The sequence below is a fragment of the Pungitius pungitius genome, chromosome 16 (genome assembly GCF_949316345.1).
Source record: "Pungitius pungitius chromosome 16, fPunPun2.1, whole genome shotgun sequence".
In the NCBI taxonomy this organism is placed as follows: Eukaryota; Metazoa; Chordata; class Actinopteri; order Perciformes; family Gasterosteidae; genus Pungitius; species Pungitius pungitius.
The window spans coordinates 15,427,327-15,446,978 of NC_084915.1; the positions used below are offsets into that span (position 1 = coordinate 15,427,327).

General features: G+C 48.1%; 1 protein-coding gene across 1 annotated transcript in view; it reads right to left on the reverse strand.

Annotated features, from left to right (window-relative positions):
• zbtb16a (zinc finger and BTB domain containing 16a) overlaps positions 1-19,652 on the reverse strand; it is a 100,393-nt gene that overhangs the window by 49,103 nt on the left and 31,638 nt on the right. The window contains 1 exon segment of the mRNA XM_037467671.2: positions 8,523-8,620. Coding sequence (XP_037323568.2) covers positions 8,523-8,620 — 98 coding nt within the window.

Consider the following 19,652-nt stretch of genomic DNA (forward strand, 5'->3'; position numbering starts at 1 on the left):
GTGGTGAACGCCACTGATTGCTACACAGAGCACTGCGCAACTGGACCTCGCCAGCGCCCACACTCACTCGCACGCTTTTCAGTCTTTTAATAAGCTCAACTCTTCCTCGGTAAACTGAGGTTTCCTTTTTATTTAAAAAAAAAAACAAACAAAAAAAACTACCACACACCGTTGGGGTGGAGTATTTGCAGATACACGTCCCAGTTTGTTTCTGTCCCGCATTGAAGGCCAGAAGGGTGTCACGGTCACATTTATACACCGTTTTAAAACACAACTAGTGTTTTGGAGACGATACAAAAATAAAAAAAAGTAGGGCACATTTCTTAGCAGGGAGAAAAATAAGGTTACAATCAGGGGGGGGGATGATGATGATGATGATGCGGCTGATGCTTGCCGATCGCCTGAAACAAAGACTTATTGTGGCCAGATTAGCTGCATACGATCAGCTATGCTCATGTGTCATTTAGTGGAAAAAAATAAACATTACAAACAAATGTCTGCAGCAAAAAGCATCTATTCACGCCCCTCACAAGTTAATGGACAGCGTGCGTGTATGTGTGTGTGTGTGTGTGCATGCGCTTGATTTATGTGTCCACGTTTGTTCTACAGTATCACTCAAATTTCCAGTGGAGCAAATTAATTGGCAGCCTTTTGCGATAATTGACTTTTTTTCCACAAACACACGCGCACACACCTACTCAGTCACATGCATCAAGTGCACACAGCGAGCACTCAGCACAGCGCCTCTCTCTCTCTGCCACATACACACACATGCTGCTCGCTGACAACAAAGCTGCTGGGAGGAGGGCGGGGTGTGGGGAGGGGGGGGGCGGATGATGAAGTGAATCCAAAATTCAATCGACTGTGTTCTTGTTTTGAGCAGAAGGCACAAAGTGTACTGTACAGTGAGAGGCCATAAAACTCTCACTCCAACCCCCCCCCCCCAAAAAAAAAAGAAAAAAAAAGGAGAAAAAACAGCCTTTGGTAGACACACACAGACGTTGCAGCAATCACCCTCCATCAAAACACTTTGTCTCGCATACAAAAATAAGACTTGGCATCGGAGCGGAATACCAAATCAGGCCCATTAAGGGAGCACAGGGGCACTCGCTACTTAGCAACCGAAAGGATTCAAAGCTGCAATATCCCTGTAATAAAAGCAACAGGATCAAGTCCTCCTGCTTTTTCTTCTAGTCTGAAAATAGAGAGGGTTAAAAAGTCAACTCTGAGTTTCTTTGTCCAACTTTTTGATTGACAGGCTTTAAGAGCAACCGATTTTTGATCACAAACTAATCTGCAGGATTTTTTTTTTTTGGACAAAAAGTGATTACTCATGGGATTATTTTATTAGCTCTATTTGTGCTCAAGGACAGGATTAATTATTATTTATCACTTCAGCACCGTGCCCAAACTATTCTAAAACAGGGTTTCTTTAATGTACTATAATGCTACTATACGTAGCACAGCTTCTACATTAGAATTGAATGAAAACATGTCCACACCTCGCCGTGACCATTACCTCAAGTTGGATTTGAGAGCGAATGCCGGCCTTCAGGGTGAAAACGAGGCAGCAAAAAAAGCGCCGGCATCCAGTGTTTATTACGCTTATTACGCTGCGCTGTTACTACTTCCGCAAGTACTTCCAACAGCGAGACTGCCCCCCCCCCCCCCATCCAAGGCTGGGGCTTATTGCAAAGGTCGCAATGGTTTGTTATTTGTAAGGAAAAAAAAAGTAGGTTTGGCAAACACTGCTCTTGTCTGAGCCTGGATGTGAATATTTCAAAGCCCCATTAGATTTGTGTTTATCTTGTGCACACACAGGCAAAGTCCCTGTTAGCTGCTGTCCTGACAGCTTGCGTAACTCAACGCAATCGCTTGTGTTGGGCTCTTTAAATCTCATGAGAAAAAAAACATGAGAATGTTCCTGCATTTCGAAGATAAATGGCTGGACAGATGGAACGAGCCGGGCAGCCAGCCTTACCTTCGAAAACCCGTCTAAATGGCGTCTAACCGGCTCTGCACCGACACGTCAGAACACTTGTGTCCCTCAGTGAGACATTCGCTGCTTTACAGTCTCCAGTAAACGCCGTCACCGCGCGGCGCATCAGGAGGAACTGAGATAAACGACGTCTCATGCAACCCGGGGGCCTCCGGACGCAAAGAGACGCCAGCCGGAGGGTCATCGCCCGCACACGCCGTTTTATTCCTTTAAGAACGCCGCTTTTCCAAGAAGCCCCCGAGGCGCAGGTACACCGCGTTCTGGCAAAGAGGGGCCGCCGTTTCGGGGTAACGGGTTTCCGACGAAGTCACATTTGCTCAGGACATCGGCCTAACAAGCTCCCCCCCCCCCCCCCCCTCCTCCCTCCCACCTGTCTCTGGTAGGGAAATAAAAAACATCCGATGGCTGATGCAACAGTATTATAAGTCGACCCCCCCCCCACCCCCCTCACGTAACTCGACTGTCCCCGGCCTGCCCTCCTCTCGTGTACCCTAACCCGGGCTGAGGTTCGTCCAGCTGCGTAATCCCAGCTGTTTGGAAGAGTGAATCAACAGGTCAGGGGAAGTATTACAAGACAGGGGGGGGGGGGCTTTAGGTTGCAGGGAGGGAGCGATGTTACGGCACTAAAGCGTGAGCTGCTGCTGTTTATCCACTCCATCTGTCACTCGGTGTTAATGCACGGAAACAGCGGACACGCGCTGTGTGTGTGTGTGTGTGTGTGTGTGTGTGTGTGTGAGTGTGCAATTGTGAGCGCTCTTGCATGACAGAACGTCAGCTGTGGTAAAAAAACAAAAAAAAAAAAAATGTACATGTACACCATTTACCACTCGGGGCCACACTATATTTGTTTTCCTACCACTTGCTTTTTTTTTTTTATCCCTTCCCTCCCCTCTGCCACCTCTCCCTGTGCAAGTCTTCTGTCTTCATTCTCCATCACACACACACACACACACACACACACACACTCAGGAATTTGCGGCCTGGAAGGCAGTCAAGTTTCATTAATTTCTGGGTTTGGGTACAGTACAGCGTGTTCCTGGACTCACATCTGCGAGCGATCATAAATGCCGGAACGCTGGCAGAACATCCAGACCTGCCGGCACAAATATGTCGTCATCGCTGTGAGGGAAGAGGCGGCGCGACGCCAGAGCGGCCGGCGGCCCGACAAACAAAACCGAGGAGATGGAAACGCAGACAAAGAGCAATTGGAGCGCACCTCCACCCACCCCGCCTTGCTGCGTTCACATGCAAATTCTTTGCATTTTTCCCCTCGTGCAAGTGCTCCGGACGTTCACGTAGGCATTTTTCTCCCACACTCGGGACTGCAATCAGATTCGGATGCGATTGGAACAGAGTTTTTTTTTTTTTTTTTTTTCTCTCTTGCACGGGGGCCAAGCTGAACATCTGGTCCGGGGACAGAAGGAGAACTAGACTTCAGGCTAACGCTCTTCACGCTTACAATAGTGTGGGATAATGTGTACCGATTTAAGTCAAATGACCATTAGATACTTACAGTAGTCGGTCTTTCTCGGTTTACAATATGCTTTTGGTTTTTTTCGCGTTTTCACAATCCATTTGGTTATTTGGGCATTTGTTAGAAAAGGGAATGTCTTCTTCTGCTACATTGCTGACTTTATAAAAGGAGCAAAATTACAAATTGAGAGCTCATCCGTCCGTGAGGGATGGATAAACAGCAACAGCTGTACAGGCCGCTCGCAGCTAAAGGTGCTAACAGAACAAAGATTTCAACCATTGCTCGACGATATCTTTAGAGCAAAAAACCTGACCTTTCAAGTCATCTATCCTGTCACTTTAACATGACAGAATGGAAAAAATAAAACAAAAGAGATGGTCCTTAAAGAGAATTCTGTACAGGGCTCAAACACACTGTAGTGGCTGACTAATGCACAAACCAAACAGGGGCATACCAAACTGATGAGGCCTGGGTGACACGCTGTCAGAAAGTACAAGCACACGACCTGAAATGCCCTGTTTTTCGTCAATAATTCCCTCTGGTTCGCAGCTCCATCCCATAAATGTCCAAAAGTAACTGGATTGTTAAACTTTGTTGGAGTGATTCATCCAAAACGACTGCATTGTTGCAGAGTATCATCGGGTTTTTATCCCTTTGAACCCCGTAAAGCCTAAAGTGTGCAGCATTCCCCAACAAAGGAATCCTTGCCTTGGAGGCTCACCGCACAATCGATGCCAAATGGCGTAACTTGACACTTTTTTGATCGTCAATCAAGTAGGAGTTTTAATTGAGAACCGGAATACATCGGGATATAATAAAGCTTTGCACGGCAGAAGCTAGCCCAAAGAGTTCTTCTGGCGAATTTGTCAAGACAGAGGTGAGAACAAGGCGGTCAGTCAGCGCCTTATAGTGCGTCTCAAGTTGAAAGTCCTTCATTCATCCTTTCAAGAGTGAAGTTTAATACACACAGGCAGGGGAGTTGAGGCAATCCGCAATGCTTCATAATTAATACTCTTTTGGTTGCCACGCCACCGGGCGACGCATTACCAGAGACCATCTCTCCACTCATGTGTCATCACAACGCGCCCTCGAGCGACACACTTAACCAGCAACGTCGGGTTTAAATAAAGGATCTTTTATATTTTTTTTTTTTCCCCCACGTACTCAGCGGGCTAATCCAGGGAATCTGCATACTGTAAACATGGGATTAGAACTCTTAGGGTATGACAGGCAGTGAGATGAAAAGTTGGCGTTAATGAAAGAGAGCGATACGGTTCGTCTCGTTGCTAATCTGGTTACCGGCTCGCCATGAAAAGCAAGAGGAGTCTGGTCTTGTTGGAGGAGCCTCCACGCACACATTCGCACACATTCGCACACGCCTCACAAACAGATCACCTGGGGTGAGGTGGAGGAGTACAGATTAACGATACTGGTATTTGCTTCGCATGTCGTCTCGCGGTGGGAGATAAATATCCAACGTACATATCCGGGTGTTTATTTGACTCCTTCGGTCTATTTGCGATGGTCGATTTCCAGTTTGGTCACCTGACAGTAACTCATTTCAGTCGAGCTTAGATACTCTAATCTTTGTGCATGTTCCAAACAATGGTAATAATTAAGTTACTCGACCGCCTTTGACACTTTGCTAGGGACGCATTTTGTTTGGAGTACAAAGTGCCAGAACTCAATGAGAGATTTGATTGAATCCAGAATTGCTCTTATTATTCTGGGATTTCATTCTGGATTGAATTCAAGTAACACGTTGCTCTAACCATGCAGTGTTTGGACTTCTTTTGGGTTATGTTTTTGCATTAAATTGGTCACACTTTACACATAAAAACTGCCATTTTTTGCAGCCATCATTTGAAGAAAAACAACACACAGGACCTCAAAATGCTCCCCCAAAGGGGCCTGAATCACCGCTCTAACCCCCCTCTGCAGGCTTTGGCTCAGCAAACACTGTCAAAAACTGAACGTCAGGTGGAGATTAAAAAAAAACACACACACAACAACAACGTGGTGAAAGAGACAGAACGAGACGGAAAAAAAAAAAAAGAGAAAAAAAATAGCTGGCACGAGGCAGACTGTACATACTGTACCCTCAGTGGTGGCAAGCAGCCCAGACCGGCGGGGCGCCAAGTCCTCCGTACAACAAGCACAGAGAGACAGACAGACAGGGAGAGACAGACAGGGAGGGGGGGGGGGGGAGGGGGGAGGAGGAGGAGGCTGCAGCGTCTGAAACGCTCAACATCCACGACGCGCTGCGCATATCAAAAAGCCTCTCCGCTCTCTCGCTTCGCCTCCCCAATATTCCGCCTCCTCTGAAGCGAGCTGAAGGATGATGGCGGCGGAGAGAGAGAGAGAGGGGGGGGGGGGTGAGGGAGGTGGGGTGGAAGCTCAGGGTTGAGGGTTCTGGGACTCGGGGAAGTGTCATCATTACAGAGAGACACGATGAAAAAAAGAAATAAAACGGAGAGGCGGGCGTCAGCCTGAGAAAAGGCCTTGAAAGTCAAACGGTGGAGGTGGAAAAAAAAAACTAAGAGAGACAACAAAAACAATCAAAAGGAGCGCCGTCGCTTCCCTAACCGTCGCCCGCCTCGACAGAAGCGCTCGTCTCGCCTTTCACGCCAGACCAAAGCGGCTGTGAATCCACACTGATGTGTGCAACGGCGCAGGTTGACGTCGTGCGTCGACGCGGCCCCGGAAAGAGCGAGAAAGAAAAGAAAAAAAAAGAAGAGAAAAAGTTTGTGCACTTGCTGCCTCTGTAGCTAAAAATACACCGGCCACATCTTCCGCCTGGCTGCCTTTCTCGGGGGGGGGGGGGGGGGGGATGTGGTTCTTCCTCGAGTGCTCGGCGTTCTCTTTTTTTTCCATTTGATGTCCCATCAGCAGAGTTTTCACCTCACGCAAAAAAACGGGTGCGCGGCGAGTTATCACAAAACCGGTTGACACGGCGGGGGGGGAGGTTGGAGGATCTACCTGCGGTTGGAAAGCGACTCGGAGGATCATTTAGGCGCCTGCAGGACTGTCTAAACGTGATCATCCTTCTCAGACCTTTCACAATGTAGCAGCAGAAGGTGATCTTCGCTTCTCACAAAATACTAAACAGTTCTTCTTCAAGCTTTTGTTCCATTACTCTTAAAGTGATTGTCAACTTTGTGCGTGATGGCTCTTGAATGATTGTCATCTATGTTTGTATGAACTAAAAATGTGAAGGTACAAAATCGCAGACAACAGCAGGAGATTAATCAAATATTTCTATTACACCTTTAAACTCCTGGCTGCTACTAATATCGTTACTACAACGTCCACCATGGTCACGTGCACGCCAAGAGCATGGCTCTTTAAGGCAGATCTATCACTGGAGCATGCATAGAGCCACGCACACACACGCACGCACACGCAAACACGCACGCACACGCCAGGAAGAGGCCCACATGAATCAGGACTACCTCGACTCGTCCCTCGGCTTCCACTCCGTCATAACTCCCGACTCAAAGACAACGTTTGCAAACGACTCGTACGAGATGATGTTGCACAAAAGGGGAGCCAGCTGCGGGTCAGAGGCTTTGGCACATCGGGGGCCACACACACACACACACACACACACACACACAGAGAGCTCCCTTCGCCTCCCTCTGCTTTGACAGCCGAAAGCGTGCGTCTGCCCTGTGGGGAAGGGGCGTAATTCTAAAACTAAACAGCGAATATTTCCTCTGAGCAACTTTTGTTTTTGACACGCTGAGTCGTCTGTTGAGACAACTCTCCGGCGCAGCGTGAATTTGTGATTCATCTTTGTCACAATAGAGCGCGGGTGTCAGCATCCGCCGCCGTCGTTGTTTAAGTTTTTCTGCGTGATACGAACAAACAAATGATCCCGGCAATTAGCGTTTTTCTACCCAGTGTGGGGGCTTTGTGGGGCCGTGGGACACACACACACACACACACACACACACACACCATCGACACCAACAATGGCGAGCAGACAAATTAGACCCCTCACAGCGTTTCATTGGAAAACATATGCGGTGCTGAGCAGAGGGCTCAATTTCTGGGCCAGAGTCAACACATGGATTTGGGGGTGTGCAGAGGGTTTGTGTGTATTCACGTATGCGTGTGCTTGTGTGCAGAAGGGGAGGGGTGGTGGTGGTGGGGGGGGGGGGGTTCCTCAGAGGTCCCGTGTCTTTTTAACAGTGTCTCAATAAACCATCTGCACTTAGGGCCTCAGGAGCGGTGGGCTCTTTGCCGCCTATAAAAGACGGCCCATGCCATTAAACCGGTGCGGCGCTAAGTAGGCTCCCAGCACAGGGGCCGATGGGGCGGGGCGTGTGTTTGGGGGAAGGGAGGGGGGGGGGGGGGGGGGGGTCTCGTGTTGAACTGGACCCAATCGATGTGTCCTGTGCTCTGGCCTGTGCTGCCTTTAAGGACCTCTAATGTCACAGAGGTGCCGGGTGTCAGGATGATGATGTGCAGGCGCTGGTTAAGTCCCCCCAGGGGTGCCCAGCTTTATTGGGCTAGACTCAACTCACTGGAAGAGTTATTCTCCACGTTCGCATGTTTAAAGCCATTCTTTTCATATTCATAGAAGGGCCAAGGAGGGTATGTATGCAAGACGAGACTGAACAACCAATGGTGTTAAATTCTGAGGAATACCGATAGTTTAGTACAATGTTATGCTAGTGATTAAATCAATTGGAATCTGTGGTTTTAAACCACACGCAAGTCTGTCCTTGCTTCAGGGCATGAGTGTAAATCTAAGAAAAAAATCTAAAGAAAAACGCAATCTTGTCTCCCTCCAAAGCGGGTCAATGTTTGTGCATTTCTAGCATTTCGAGATCACAAATACTGAGCTTTGGCTTTTTATTCAGTAGTGAAACTGCATATCATGCTGAAATGTAACAGCAGGGAATTATGCTCTGTTAGAACAAACAAACACTACCCCCCCCCCCCACCACCCCACAAGCAGCAGTGAAAACAGGACGTTCTGCTTAGCTGAGCCGTGATCACGGACCACACTTGTGGTTCTTTGGGTTGGTTTGATTTCCTTACCCGAGTGAGACAGCAAGTGCATCCGCAGACGGAGACTGTCCAGGAAGCTCTTCCCGCACAGCTCACAGCCGTAGGTCTTCATTCCACTGTGCATCTTCCTGTTGACAGAGAGCGGAACCAACATTTCAACGTCTGGATTCAGTTTCAACTCATTAAAAGAAAAAAAAAAAAAAAAAAAAAAGATTTAGCTTTTTAGATTGCGTGACTTCCCACTCCATCAATCACAAGCGTCAGCGCTCATTGACCATCGGCGGCAACAAGCCGGCCCGACTGCCGCGTGTGTGTGTTCTGCAGGGAGCAGCAGACCACGACCCGGTGGCGTGAATCTCGACATGCAGACGCGTTATCAAGCAACGACGTCTCGAGTGCTAAGGAGCCCATAAAGCGGAAATATAATGATTTACTTTAAGTGTTATGAACCATCAATGGGCTGAGTTTTTACTGCTGCTCTCTAATCTAGAAGGCGACGCGCAGCTTAACGCGACATCTGATCTGCAATGAGTTCTCCGTTGATAGACGGCCGTCACGCGAGGTCAGAAAAGGACCAAGGTTCAACATTTGATTATGTGGGAAAGGCCTTGAAGTTTAGGTTAGGCAAACACAAGGTTCTGGACCCCCACGACTCCCCCCCCCCCCCCCCCCCCCCTCAAAGACCCCACGGCTCAGGACAAAGCATATTATTCTTGGAGATATCTGAAGGTGCTCTAAAGCAATTAAGGTGACACGAATTGCCAAACAACTGCCACGGCGCCTTGAGCCTCCCGAGGACTTCAAATGGCTGGCCTTGAGTACGGTTCACAAAAGACACACAGGCGATACCAAAAGATTTCTTTTTTTTTAAGTTGGTGCCGTTTCAGATTCGCTGCGTTTAGTCTTCCGGAACCGGTTCTTTCCGCGATGCTCCTTTTTGATGATAACGTCGTTGTCCGTTTAAATCAAGATGCGGAAAAAGATTTTTGAAGCCTGGCAAGTAAATCGAAAGCGAAAATAACAATAAAAATAAAAAAGGTGAGCATTTCGTAATCAAATACACTTGTCAAAATATTAGGATCAGACCTTTTTCTTTAGTAAGCGCTGCATATGCTAACGGTGCTAACGGGACTGAAAAATGCCCGAATATCTCAAGAGAACAAAATTGATAGAGAAAATGTAACCGTTTAGTTTTTGTGCACATTTAGTGTTTTTGTATTCATTATCAATATTTGAAAATGTATTCGTAGAGTCCCAATCCACGTTTCAAAATAAAAGCTGTTGTTTGCCAACCACCGTAAAAGAAAAACAACGAGGAAAAAGAAGAAGAATCGCTGTGCATTCGCGCAAACGTTAAACACAACGATGCAAAGTAGGAAAAAAAGAAAAGAAAAGAAAGGCATATGTGCACGACACTATTCTGTAGTGCGTGCGTGCGTCTCATCGTCTCCAGTCAGGTGGCGGGCTGATTCAGCCGAGTGCATTCTCGGGGAAACAATGCCCTTGATAAGAGCTCCCGCTCAGCTCGGGGCGGAGATGACAGACATCCATCTTGCCGTCTCTCGACGCAGCCGCAGAGGAGGGCGCCGCCGCTTTCCCCCCCCCCCCCCCCAAAACATGACTGATTGATGTCAGATGTCGAATGCAAATTGATTTACAGCTCTCTCTCTCTCTCTTTCGTGCCCCCCCCCCCCCCCTCGTCTCCCGAGTGGTGGCAGCGGGGAGACGGAGCGGGGATGAGAGCGAGACAGCCGGGGAGAGAGATGACGGCGGGTTCTTGTGGCGGTGGCTGCGGGAGTTATTAAGCAATGACGTCTGGTTTGACTTTAGAGGCTATTAATTGCTGCAAAACATCCTTGAAACATGACAGTGGAACAGTGGTTCAAAAAAAAAAAAACAACAACAACAAAAACTGGGGTTGAAATAGGGGTTGGTAAGTGATTTTAGTGGTTTGAAGCTGTGGAGGGCCCGTGGAATCTAAAGGACAGAATGACAGCCCTCCGGCAAGAAGAGTGATTAAAAGGCTCTATAAATGCCAAATGCACCCAGAAGGGGGAAAAGAAGACACTTGAAAAGCCAAAACAGGGAGGGAAAGTGGCACGGGAGGGACGGGAATGACACAACCGAGGATGGAAAGGATACTCTGACACGATAAGATATCCGTCCGTGACGGTACAATCAGCGCAGGAGTTATAAAGGATACGTACTCTGATGGAAAGTACTTTCCAGAAAGGCCCCTCGCAAAAAAAAAAAACAACAACAACACAGAAATCCCAATTTGTAGCTTTCAATCGAAGGCCGTAAGAAAGAAAGAATCAATGCACGATCGGACCATACAGTCAGACTGATCCATAGCAATCGACTTACAGCTGCATTGCATCCTGGTCTATTGATGCTATCCTTCAGTATCGCTGCCATGTCATTTTTGGCCGACAGAAATTCACTAACAAAAAAAAGAAAGAAAATTGAACAAAGGAATGCAGCCAGATTTTCTTCCTTTCACGATCCCAGGTGATGTACTCGCACGCTTTACTCAAACAACACGACACACACACACACGGAACACAAAGCCCTTCAAAGGCCTTTTGTGTCCCTCCTCAATCCGACCATTGTGCCCACCCAGACAGAGCGCTGATAAGGTATGGATGGACTTATTAAGGCCACCAGATGTGGAAGCAACGCTGAGTATTTCCCCCGAAAATGTAGTGCTGATGAGCAAAGTGCACTGTGTGTGTGTGTGTGTGTGTGTGTGTGTGTGTCTGTGTGTGTCCCTAACTGCCAAGCCACCACTACCCACGGAAACAGCACATTTACTGGATGTTCAACACAATGGTAACAGGACCTCATCGCGAAATTCAGTCTATCAAAAGGGACGGTTTGGGACGAAGCCTCTGCTATTGAAACACTAATGGCTGCCTCCCCTACACACAATGGGGGGGTGGGGGGGGGGCAAATCCAACCGTACCTGTAACCAGCTGCAGAGGAGCAGACGTGAGCCTGTCATCCGGTCCGGTGACGGAGAGTAAGCGACCTCACCAGACGGAGTCAACAATGAATAAGTGCACACACACACACACACACACACACACACACACGGACCTACAAAACACCTACGAAGAAGAGCTGATGGCTTATTGAAATTCAGCTTCAACAAGATTTAATGATATATAAAAGGATACAGAAAAAAAGTTTTGTGATTTAGCTCGGCTAGACACACACACACACACTTATTCTCAAATCCCGTCGTAACTGTCTGCTTTCATGTTGTGCTTCTGAAATAGATGATGGAGGTATGTGTGTGTGTGTGTGTGTGTGTGTGTGTGTGTGGGTGGGAGCGTGATTTGAAACAGACCGACTGCACCCATTAAGGAAGTTCACATAAAACTCTCTCAGGCCATTTACTCAGTTAATAATCGACTTTGTCCCAACAGTCACTTTTGACAACGGCAATAAATTTTAAATTTATGTCACCAAAACATATGCTGATCACCTCGTGCGCTGTGCTTCCCTCGTTAAAACCCAGCCTAACCGAGGCCAGTCTGAATGCATGTGTGTGTGTGTGTGTGTGTGTAGCTGAAATGTGAGGCGGTTACAGGCCGGGGTTATTGAGCCGTAACAGCTTGCCTCGTGCAATTCGGAACTTTTCCCCCCCCCTCATTTTGCCGCCTGGACTGGGCCTGCATTTAGAGAAATAAAGACTTAAGCTTAAGCCACCTGCTCTTACCTTTATTTATAATATTTGTAATGTAACGCTGTCAGAAAAAGTCTAAGCTGAGCAAGCGATTCTGCAACAAAGAAAATAGCCCGAGTAGTCCTTAGACGCCTCCAGATCCAACATGGCCGCCCTCTGACAACACGGGGAAGTGCATATTAAGGCTGGACTCAGGGTTCTACCGTGGACAGACACGGATCGGAGGATAAACCCTTTTTCACAATAACGGGGAAGTCGAGTTACCACAACGAAACAAAAGCATTCGCTGAGTGACGGACGCCTCGATCCCCCACCGACCCACTCCTTTGGGAACCTTTCGGCCTCGAAAGCACGGCCGCTCCTCCCCGATGGCCTTCTAGAACATGGGAGTTCTAACACATAAAAACTGAATCCACAACACTACAACACGCAGATAAACACTTTCAGCTGCATTAAAGTGGGTTGGGGGGGGGGGGGGGGTCTAGTTGCTCTTTAGATTAAGTGACTGATATTGTTGTTGGTATTGTCTTCTGCTCACATCACTGCTTCATGTAATCAAACTACTTATAAAGAAGAACAGCCAACGCGGAGCCATGCTTCATGAATTGCACTTATTCTCACTGCTGGCCTCGACATCCATTTCTTCCTCAGCAGCATCGAGTGTTGTTCTCCACCCTCATCCATCCTTTCATCTTTTATTTATCCATTTCCCCCCCCGTCCTACTCCTCCATCCTCTCGTTTGTGACGGGAGCTATAAAACAACATGAAACGGAGTTGGTGAATGAAAGCTTTGGAGAGGGAGGAATGGGGGAGGGGGGGTAGAGAAGAAAACACTAAAAGATTAAGGGGAGGCGATTGATACGACGTGGTAAATTGAAGAAAGGCTGTCTGTGTGTGTGTGTGTCTGTTTTTTTCATTAGCTGTGCTGGTCAGAGGAAAATAACTGATAATTGGAGAAAAAAGGGACTGTGGACAGAGTTCAGACCCAAGTAGCAGAGGGGTGGTGAGCATCTCGTGGGCATCTGACACATCGGGTGACAATACAAAGGCTTGTCAAGGAAATTAACTCGCAACACTTTGTATCTCACATTAGCGGCTAGATTCAACTTTTGAACCTGCTTTTAACTCCGCGTTTTCTCTCCAAGTTGCCCTCCGCGTTTCTTCCTCAGAAGTTAGCAGAAATTTTTTTCATGATAACAAAAAAAAAAAGTTAAATACGGTAGAATACCGTTATTTCATCAAGGTGTGCGCGTGAGGGTCGAAGCATTCACGCTAATGATTAAGGGAGAGGAAAAAGGCACAGGACGCATTAGAACCCGGGCCGGGTTCTAATGCGGGGGGGGGGGGAAACTTGCGCTCCTCGCCCACAGAGCTGCTCATTCAAAACGAGACACATTGTGTTTTAATGAGGGCCGCAACACTCGCGCATGGTTTTCAATTTTAAAGCGTCAACCGAGGGTTTCTATGTCACTTATTCCGTACGACGCGCTACATTTTGAACAACGTGAAACCATCGTGTGGTGGTTAATGTACCATCACCATCGATTTGATCGTATTTATTTCGACAGATGCTTCTTTGCAAAAAAAAAACCCAGACAAAACGACTAAATGAGTACTGTAGACTTTTACCAAACCGTGCCATTCATGCAGTGTCTGTAATAAGCACAAAGACAGATGGTGGGGGCCAATCACGCGGCGTGATTGCGAGGGCCGTGACGACGGGATGTTAAAAGCACACGCGGGTCAATGGGCACTGATCCTGCAAGCGTCAAGGTCAATAACAAAGACTCCAGTTTTCAAAAATCATCCATGGTATAATTGGGGAGGATGCACTCTAGAAGTGAGCGCCCTACCAATGGTACATCCATTTGGGGGCTAAAAAGCGACCGGGGGGGGGGGGGGGGGGGGGGGGGGGGGGGGGGGGGAGACGACGCGTTCGCCGCACACACACACACACACACGGTGGTGAACAAAGGCAAAACGATGTACGAGGCGATTGGGTGACACCGTGGTGGCTGATCCTAATGTAGCCGCCACCTCTTATTTTGCTTCTCTGACAGCGGGGAAAAGAAGGAGGAGGAGGAGAAGGAGGAGGGGGGACTTTTTTGTCAACATGATTTTCCGGTCCATCAGCGAGCTGATCATCAAACATGGTGGGGCAGGCAGGAGACTGAGAGGCGTCAATAAAACAAAAGGCTAAAATAATAATAAAAAACCAGGAGACGTCATCCATTTGTTGTCCTTCAAGTCCCTTTAAAATTGACAATGGGTCCATTTTGTAGCAGTCTGGATGTGCAGGTGGACAGAGAAGCTCCCTTTCAGTCATTTTTATCTCTGCTTTCTACACCCCAGACACCCCCCCCCCCCCCCCCTCCGGCCCCCAACCCCCCCTCACTCACCCCCCTCCCTCCCTCCCTCCCCCCCACCCCTCCTGTCTTTGCTCAATCAAAAATATATCAGGCGGGCTGCCGTAACACCGGTCGGCGCGGGCTGTTTATCCCCGAGTCCTCCCCGCACATATCAATGACTTGGCCCCCCGTTGTCCCCTGGCGGGGGGAGACGTTCATATAAATTCAAGGACACACACGCAAGCGGCGAGGCACTCGTGTTGAGCATAGATGAGTAGCAAGGGCGCGAGGAGGAGGAGGAGGAGGAGGAGGAGGAGGAGGAACAGAACAGGGTGGCGAGGGAGAGCGCGGCTGCCTTTCATCCGCGCTGGTTATTTATAATATCATTAAACACCGCCACCCTCCTCATCTTTTTGCCCCTCGGGGTGTTGAGAGGAAGAGAGAGAACAGAAAAAAAAAAAAGGTGAATGGCGTTGAACAAATCAACGTTAATATGTTTTTTTTGCTCGATTCAGTCGGCACAAAAGGAGGAGCAAGCACTGTATGTCACCTGTGGCGGCGGGGGGGAGGCCGACCTTTGGGCGGGAGAGAAATATCCCCCCGACTCATCGTCAATATCTGATCAATGTGGCTCTGATAATGAGCGCAATTTTTGAAAAGCAGTTTGATCGATGACCCCGGCGAGTTTCATTAAAACCCAATCAATCACGTCCGAGTTAGCCCACAAGAAGCGTCCGTACCCGCAGCGCTAATGATCGCACTGCACTAACTCCTAATGGCGTCACGCGTAGCTCCCCTCCCCCCGAGGTGCACCTTGCGTCTCTGGGGACCGACGCGTGTCCTCCGCGCCGCTTGTTTTAAAGAATAACAGGAAGAAGAATGAGATGTGACGTGGGGAGGTTCAGGCCCAGAGTAGGCTGCCGTGTCAAGATCTATTATTGAATATAACCTTATTGTAGTAAGATTCCACTTAAAGTGGAAACCAAAATGGTAAAAAGACTCCAATTGAAACCGAAAATGCTGGACGGGAGTCCACGCACAGTCTCCTATGTCGTACTTAGCATCTCGACATCGGCACTCGATGCCTAATCCCGATTGTAAGGTTACAAACGAGCGACAGTGGTCCAAATGCGCATTACTTCATTCCTTGTGCTCCGTATTCATAACTTCATCCACATTGGCTCATATTCGCCCTCACATTCTTTATGCAATACTAGAAGAATCTTATTAAAATAAAGATAGATGTGGCTTTCAGAAATGATCCCAGTGACGTGGGGTGAGTTCACAGAGGGATTTCGGGGCGAGGAACGCAGTGCAGAGGCCACTCGAGGAGCTGCATCTTTTCTCAGCTTTGATCAAGTCTTAATGCTAATCCAGAAACGGTCGGTACGCTGCCACAGGCATACTGCAGTCAAAAGCAAAGGAAAAGTGACCAGTTACTTTTTGCACCAATTATAACCACTCAGAGCATGATTGCTACCTGGCCGCTTGTGGATGGACGAGCACCGGCTTCTCAGGTAATGGAAGGTGAATATTGCAGGGTTACTTTTAATTGTGCTTCCTGGGCAGTAAATCACTATTTCAAGTTAATCCCAGTTTGAGACGCTGGATTCCCCCCAAAGCCTCAGAAGGTAGGATTCACTCTCTAATACCCTCAGCGTTACCTCAGGAAGCCATTTTCCACCGCTCTGCTGACAGCTCCACTCAGTCTCAAGTGCCCCCCCCCCCCCCCCCCTTCCCCCTTCTCACAAATTCCTTTATTCAGTGAGGGTGACAATGAAGAAAGAATATGACCCAGAGGTTGCAGTTCAAATCCCCCGGGCTGGCAGGAGCAAATTTGACTGCATGAAGAAAGAAAAAAGAAAAAAGAAAACCTTAGCCGTGAATTCAAAGGTTGTTTTATGAAACGTCTCCTCTGCCCACTTTAAAAACAAATCCTTCCTAGGTGGGTTAACCAAACGGAATCACGACATATCGAAAATATAACTGCTCAGAACGGCCTGGACGACCGGACGACATCCTGAACACCGAAAAAAACACTATGGAGCCTATTGAAAAAAAACATGTTCATCTTATCAACCTTTTGGAGATCAATAAAAGAAAGTCCTCATTTTTAACAACATCAGCAGCAGAATTTATCAACCTGTTGCAGGAATGGGAGGGAAATAATAAAATATAAGCGCTGTTAATGCCAGCTGACGGTCGTACAGTCATTGAAAAAAAAAGAAGCATTTGACGTGAAAAAGTAATGAAATATACAATCCTTTATTGAAAAAACAGCAGAGTGACTGCAATAATTCCTCTGGATCGCTTGTATATTTTGTTCCTACCTCAAAGAAAATGTAAAATACATAATTTTTACAAATCCACGTAAAAACATGGGCCTGAAAAAAAAAAAAAAGGAGCAATTTGACCCTTTAAAAAGCGCCGTCGCTTTAATTAATGCGCTGCACACAGGTGTGAGCGTGTGTATGCCGCGGCTCCCTGCAGCCCCCCCCCCCCCCCCGGGGTCATTACTATAAACGACAGCGTGCTCTTAGTCAACCAGCCTGGTTAAATAAGGATTAGAGGGATAAGGAGAAATAACTCCACACTTTTAAGGGCAGCCAAAAAACGATGTCTGCAAAGTCTGCCACGAACAAGAAGAAGCTCAGCTTCACCTGCAGATCATTTCCCTCCCCCGCCGCCCCCCCCGCAATGTGTGATCACTCATTTTTACCTAGACCTAAAGACCCTTTCAGTAAAGCGTGTGAGATCACACGCATAAAGCATTTCTGTTAGAGCCCATCTCGGAGACAAACACCAGCGCCGCTGCACCCTCGCTGCCTCCCGCCTCTCCTCCGGATCAAAAGATCCCGCCATCTGAAATAGCACGTCAACACGTCTCTTTCGTCTTGTTGTTACTTTCTATTCTCCCCCCCTCCCCCCCCCTCACCCTCGTTCTCGACAATGTTGCCGGTTTGTTAGATTCCTGTTTTGCCTGCGCTCTTTGCTCTCTTGATCTTGGGAGAGGTTGAACATCGCATCGGGAGCGTGCAGCAGCACAGCTTTGGTGGTCTATAAAAAGCAGCCAGACAAAGTCTTCCCTCTCTCTCGCTCCCCCTCATGCATTATGCATCGGCATCACCTTCCATCAAGTGACAGAAAAACCTCAAAAGACGTCTAACTTTAGCTCCCATCCGCAAAGCCAAACAAGAGGAGGAGACGTGTTATTTCGACTGCCACAGTCGGGCTTAAGCACCTGTTACATCAATAAAAAGCTGCCTTTTTCGACAACAACAACCTGTGCGATTGGCGCGGCACTCACAACATGAAGAGTGGGTTGAGTGCAGAGAGAAAGCGGAGAGTGCCTGAGTGCACAGAGAGTTCAATGGGATCAGATGACCTTGGATCCCAACTTTGACCTTGAGAACTTTTTTTATTTTTTTGCCTTTCCTGTTGGATTTAGTATTGTGAATTTTCAAACAGTAAAGTAGGCCCGAACAGGGGGCTTAATGCTTCTTACGGTCACATGGACGAGGAAGGGTTCATTCTTCTAAAAATCCCCACGTGTCCTACCGCTGTTTGTGGGTCACAACGGTGAAGGGTCAATGAAGTCGAGGCCTTTCATGATACAAGTATCCTAACTCACAGTGTCACCTACTTTAGGTTTCCCCATCTCCTCATGGATAATTTGGAATTAAAAAAATAAATAAATAAACCGGATCATGACAGATTTATACGCTGTGATCCAGTACAGACTACATCTGTCTATATTCATGCATATGCAGCAGTGCAGCACCATCACGTGGGATTGCGCAATAATAAAACTATGACAACAGCTGCTGACGAGATGTCGCTTATCTCAGGAAATACTGCAGCATTTCACCGAGTGTCCCAACTTCATAACGCTGCTCAGTGTAAACAAGCGCGTTTGCGAGCCACAGCACAGTGTAGTTATTTTGGGATCTGGACACACAGTTATGCCAATGCCGCCCGGATTGATTTACCAAAGTCTTTACCAGAACGCCGCCGTCCCACCGAATTCCCCGGAGGAAAGATAGTCGGGAAGGGGGGGGGGCGGGGGGGGGGCAGTGTGTCTGAGAGAGAGTCCGTCAAAAACAAACCGGATCAGATTATTAGCGGTGATGACTGTATGTGTGCTGAGGGAAACAAAAAACAAAAAACAATTAAAAGATTACCATTGCAGGGACTTATTGACACCAGAGATGGCCGCGGGCGGCTTGTTTTGGCGCGTCCGACCTCGGTGCTGTGTGTGTGTTTGGGGGGGTCGGGTGGGGGGGTGTCTGGGGAGGTTCAGGTGGCGGCGGTGGCGCTGTGCCATCTCATTCGCCGCACGTCCGCACCTTCCTAGAGTTGCACAGCAGCACCGGCGGGCTTCCTGAAAACAGGCCAGCTCTCTTCTCGAGAGCGGTCATGTGATATGTCCTCATCTGTGATATGTGTGGTACGTCTTCGCCTGTGATATGTGTGGTACGTCATCGCCTGTGATATGTGTGGTACGTCCTCGTCTGTGATACGTCCTCGCCTGTGATATGTGTGGTACGTCCTCGTCTGTGATACGTCCTCGCCTGTGATATGTGTGATACGTCCTCGCCTGTGATTTGTGTGATACGTCCTCGCCTGTGATTTGTGTGATACGTCCTGGCCTGTGATACGTCCGATACGTCCTGGCCTGTGATAACGTCCTCGCCTGTGATATGTGTGATACGTCCACGTCTGTGATATGTGTGATACGTCCTCGCCTGTGATATGTGTGATACGTCCACGTCTGTGATATGTGTGATACGTCCACGTCTGTGATATGTGTGATACGTCCTCGCCGGTGATATGTGTGATACGTCCTCGTCTGTGATATGTGTGATACGTCCTCGTCTGTGATACGTCCTCGCCGGTGATATGTGTGATACGTCCTCGTCTGTGATATGTGTGATTACGTCCTCGTCTGTGATACGTCCTTTGTCTTGGATACGTCCTCGTCTGTGATATGTGTGATACGTCCTCGCCGGTGATATGTGTGATACGTCCTCGCCTGTGATATTTGTGATACGTCCTCGCCGGTGATATTTGTGAAACTTCCTCGTCTGTGATATTTGTGATACGTCCTCGCCTGTGATACG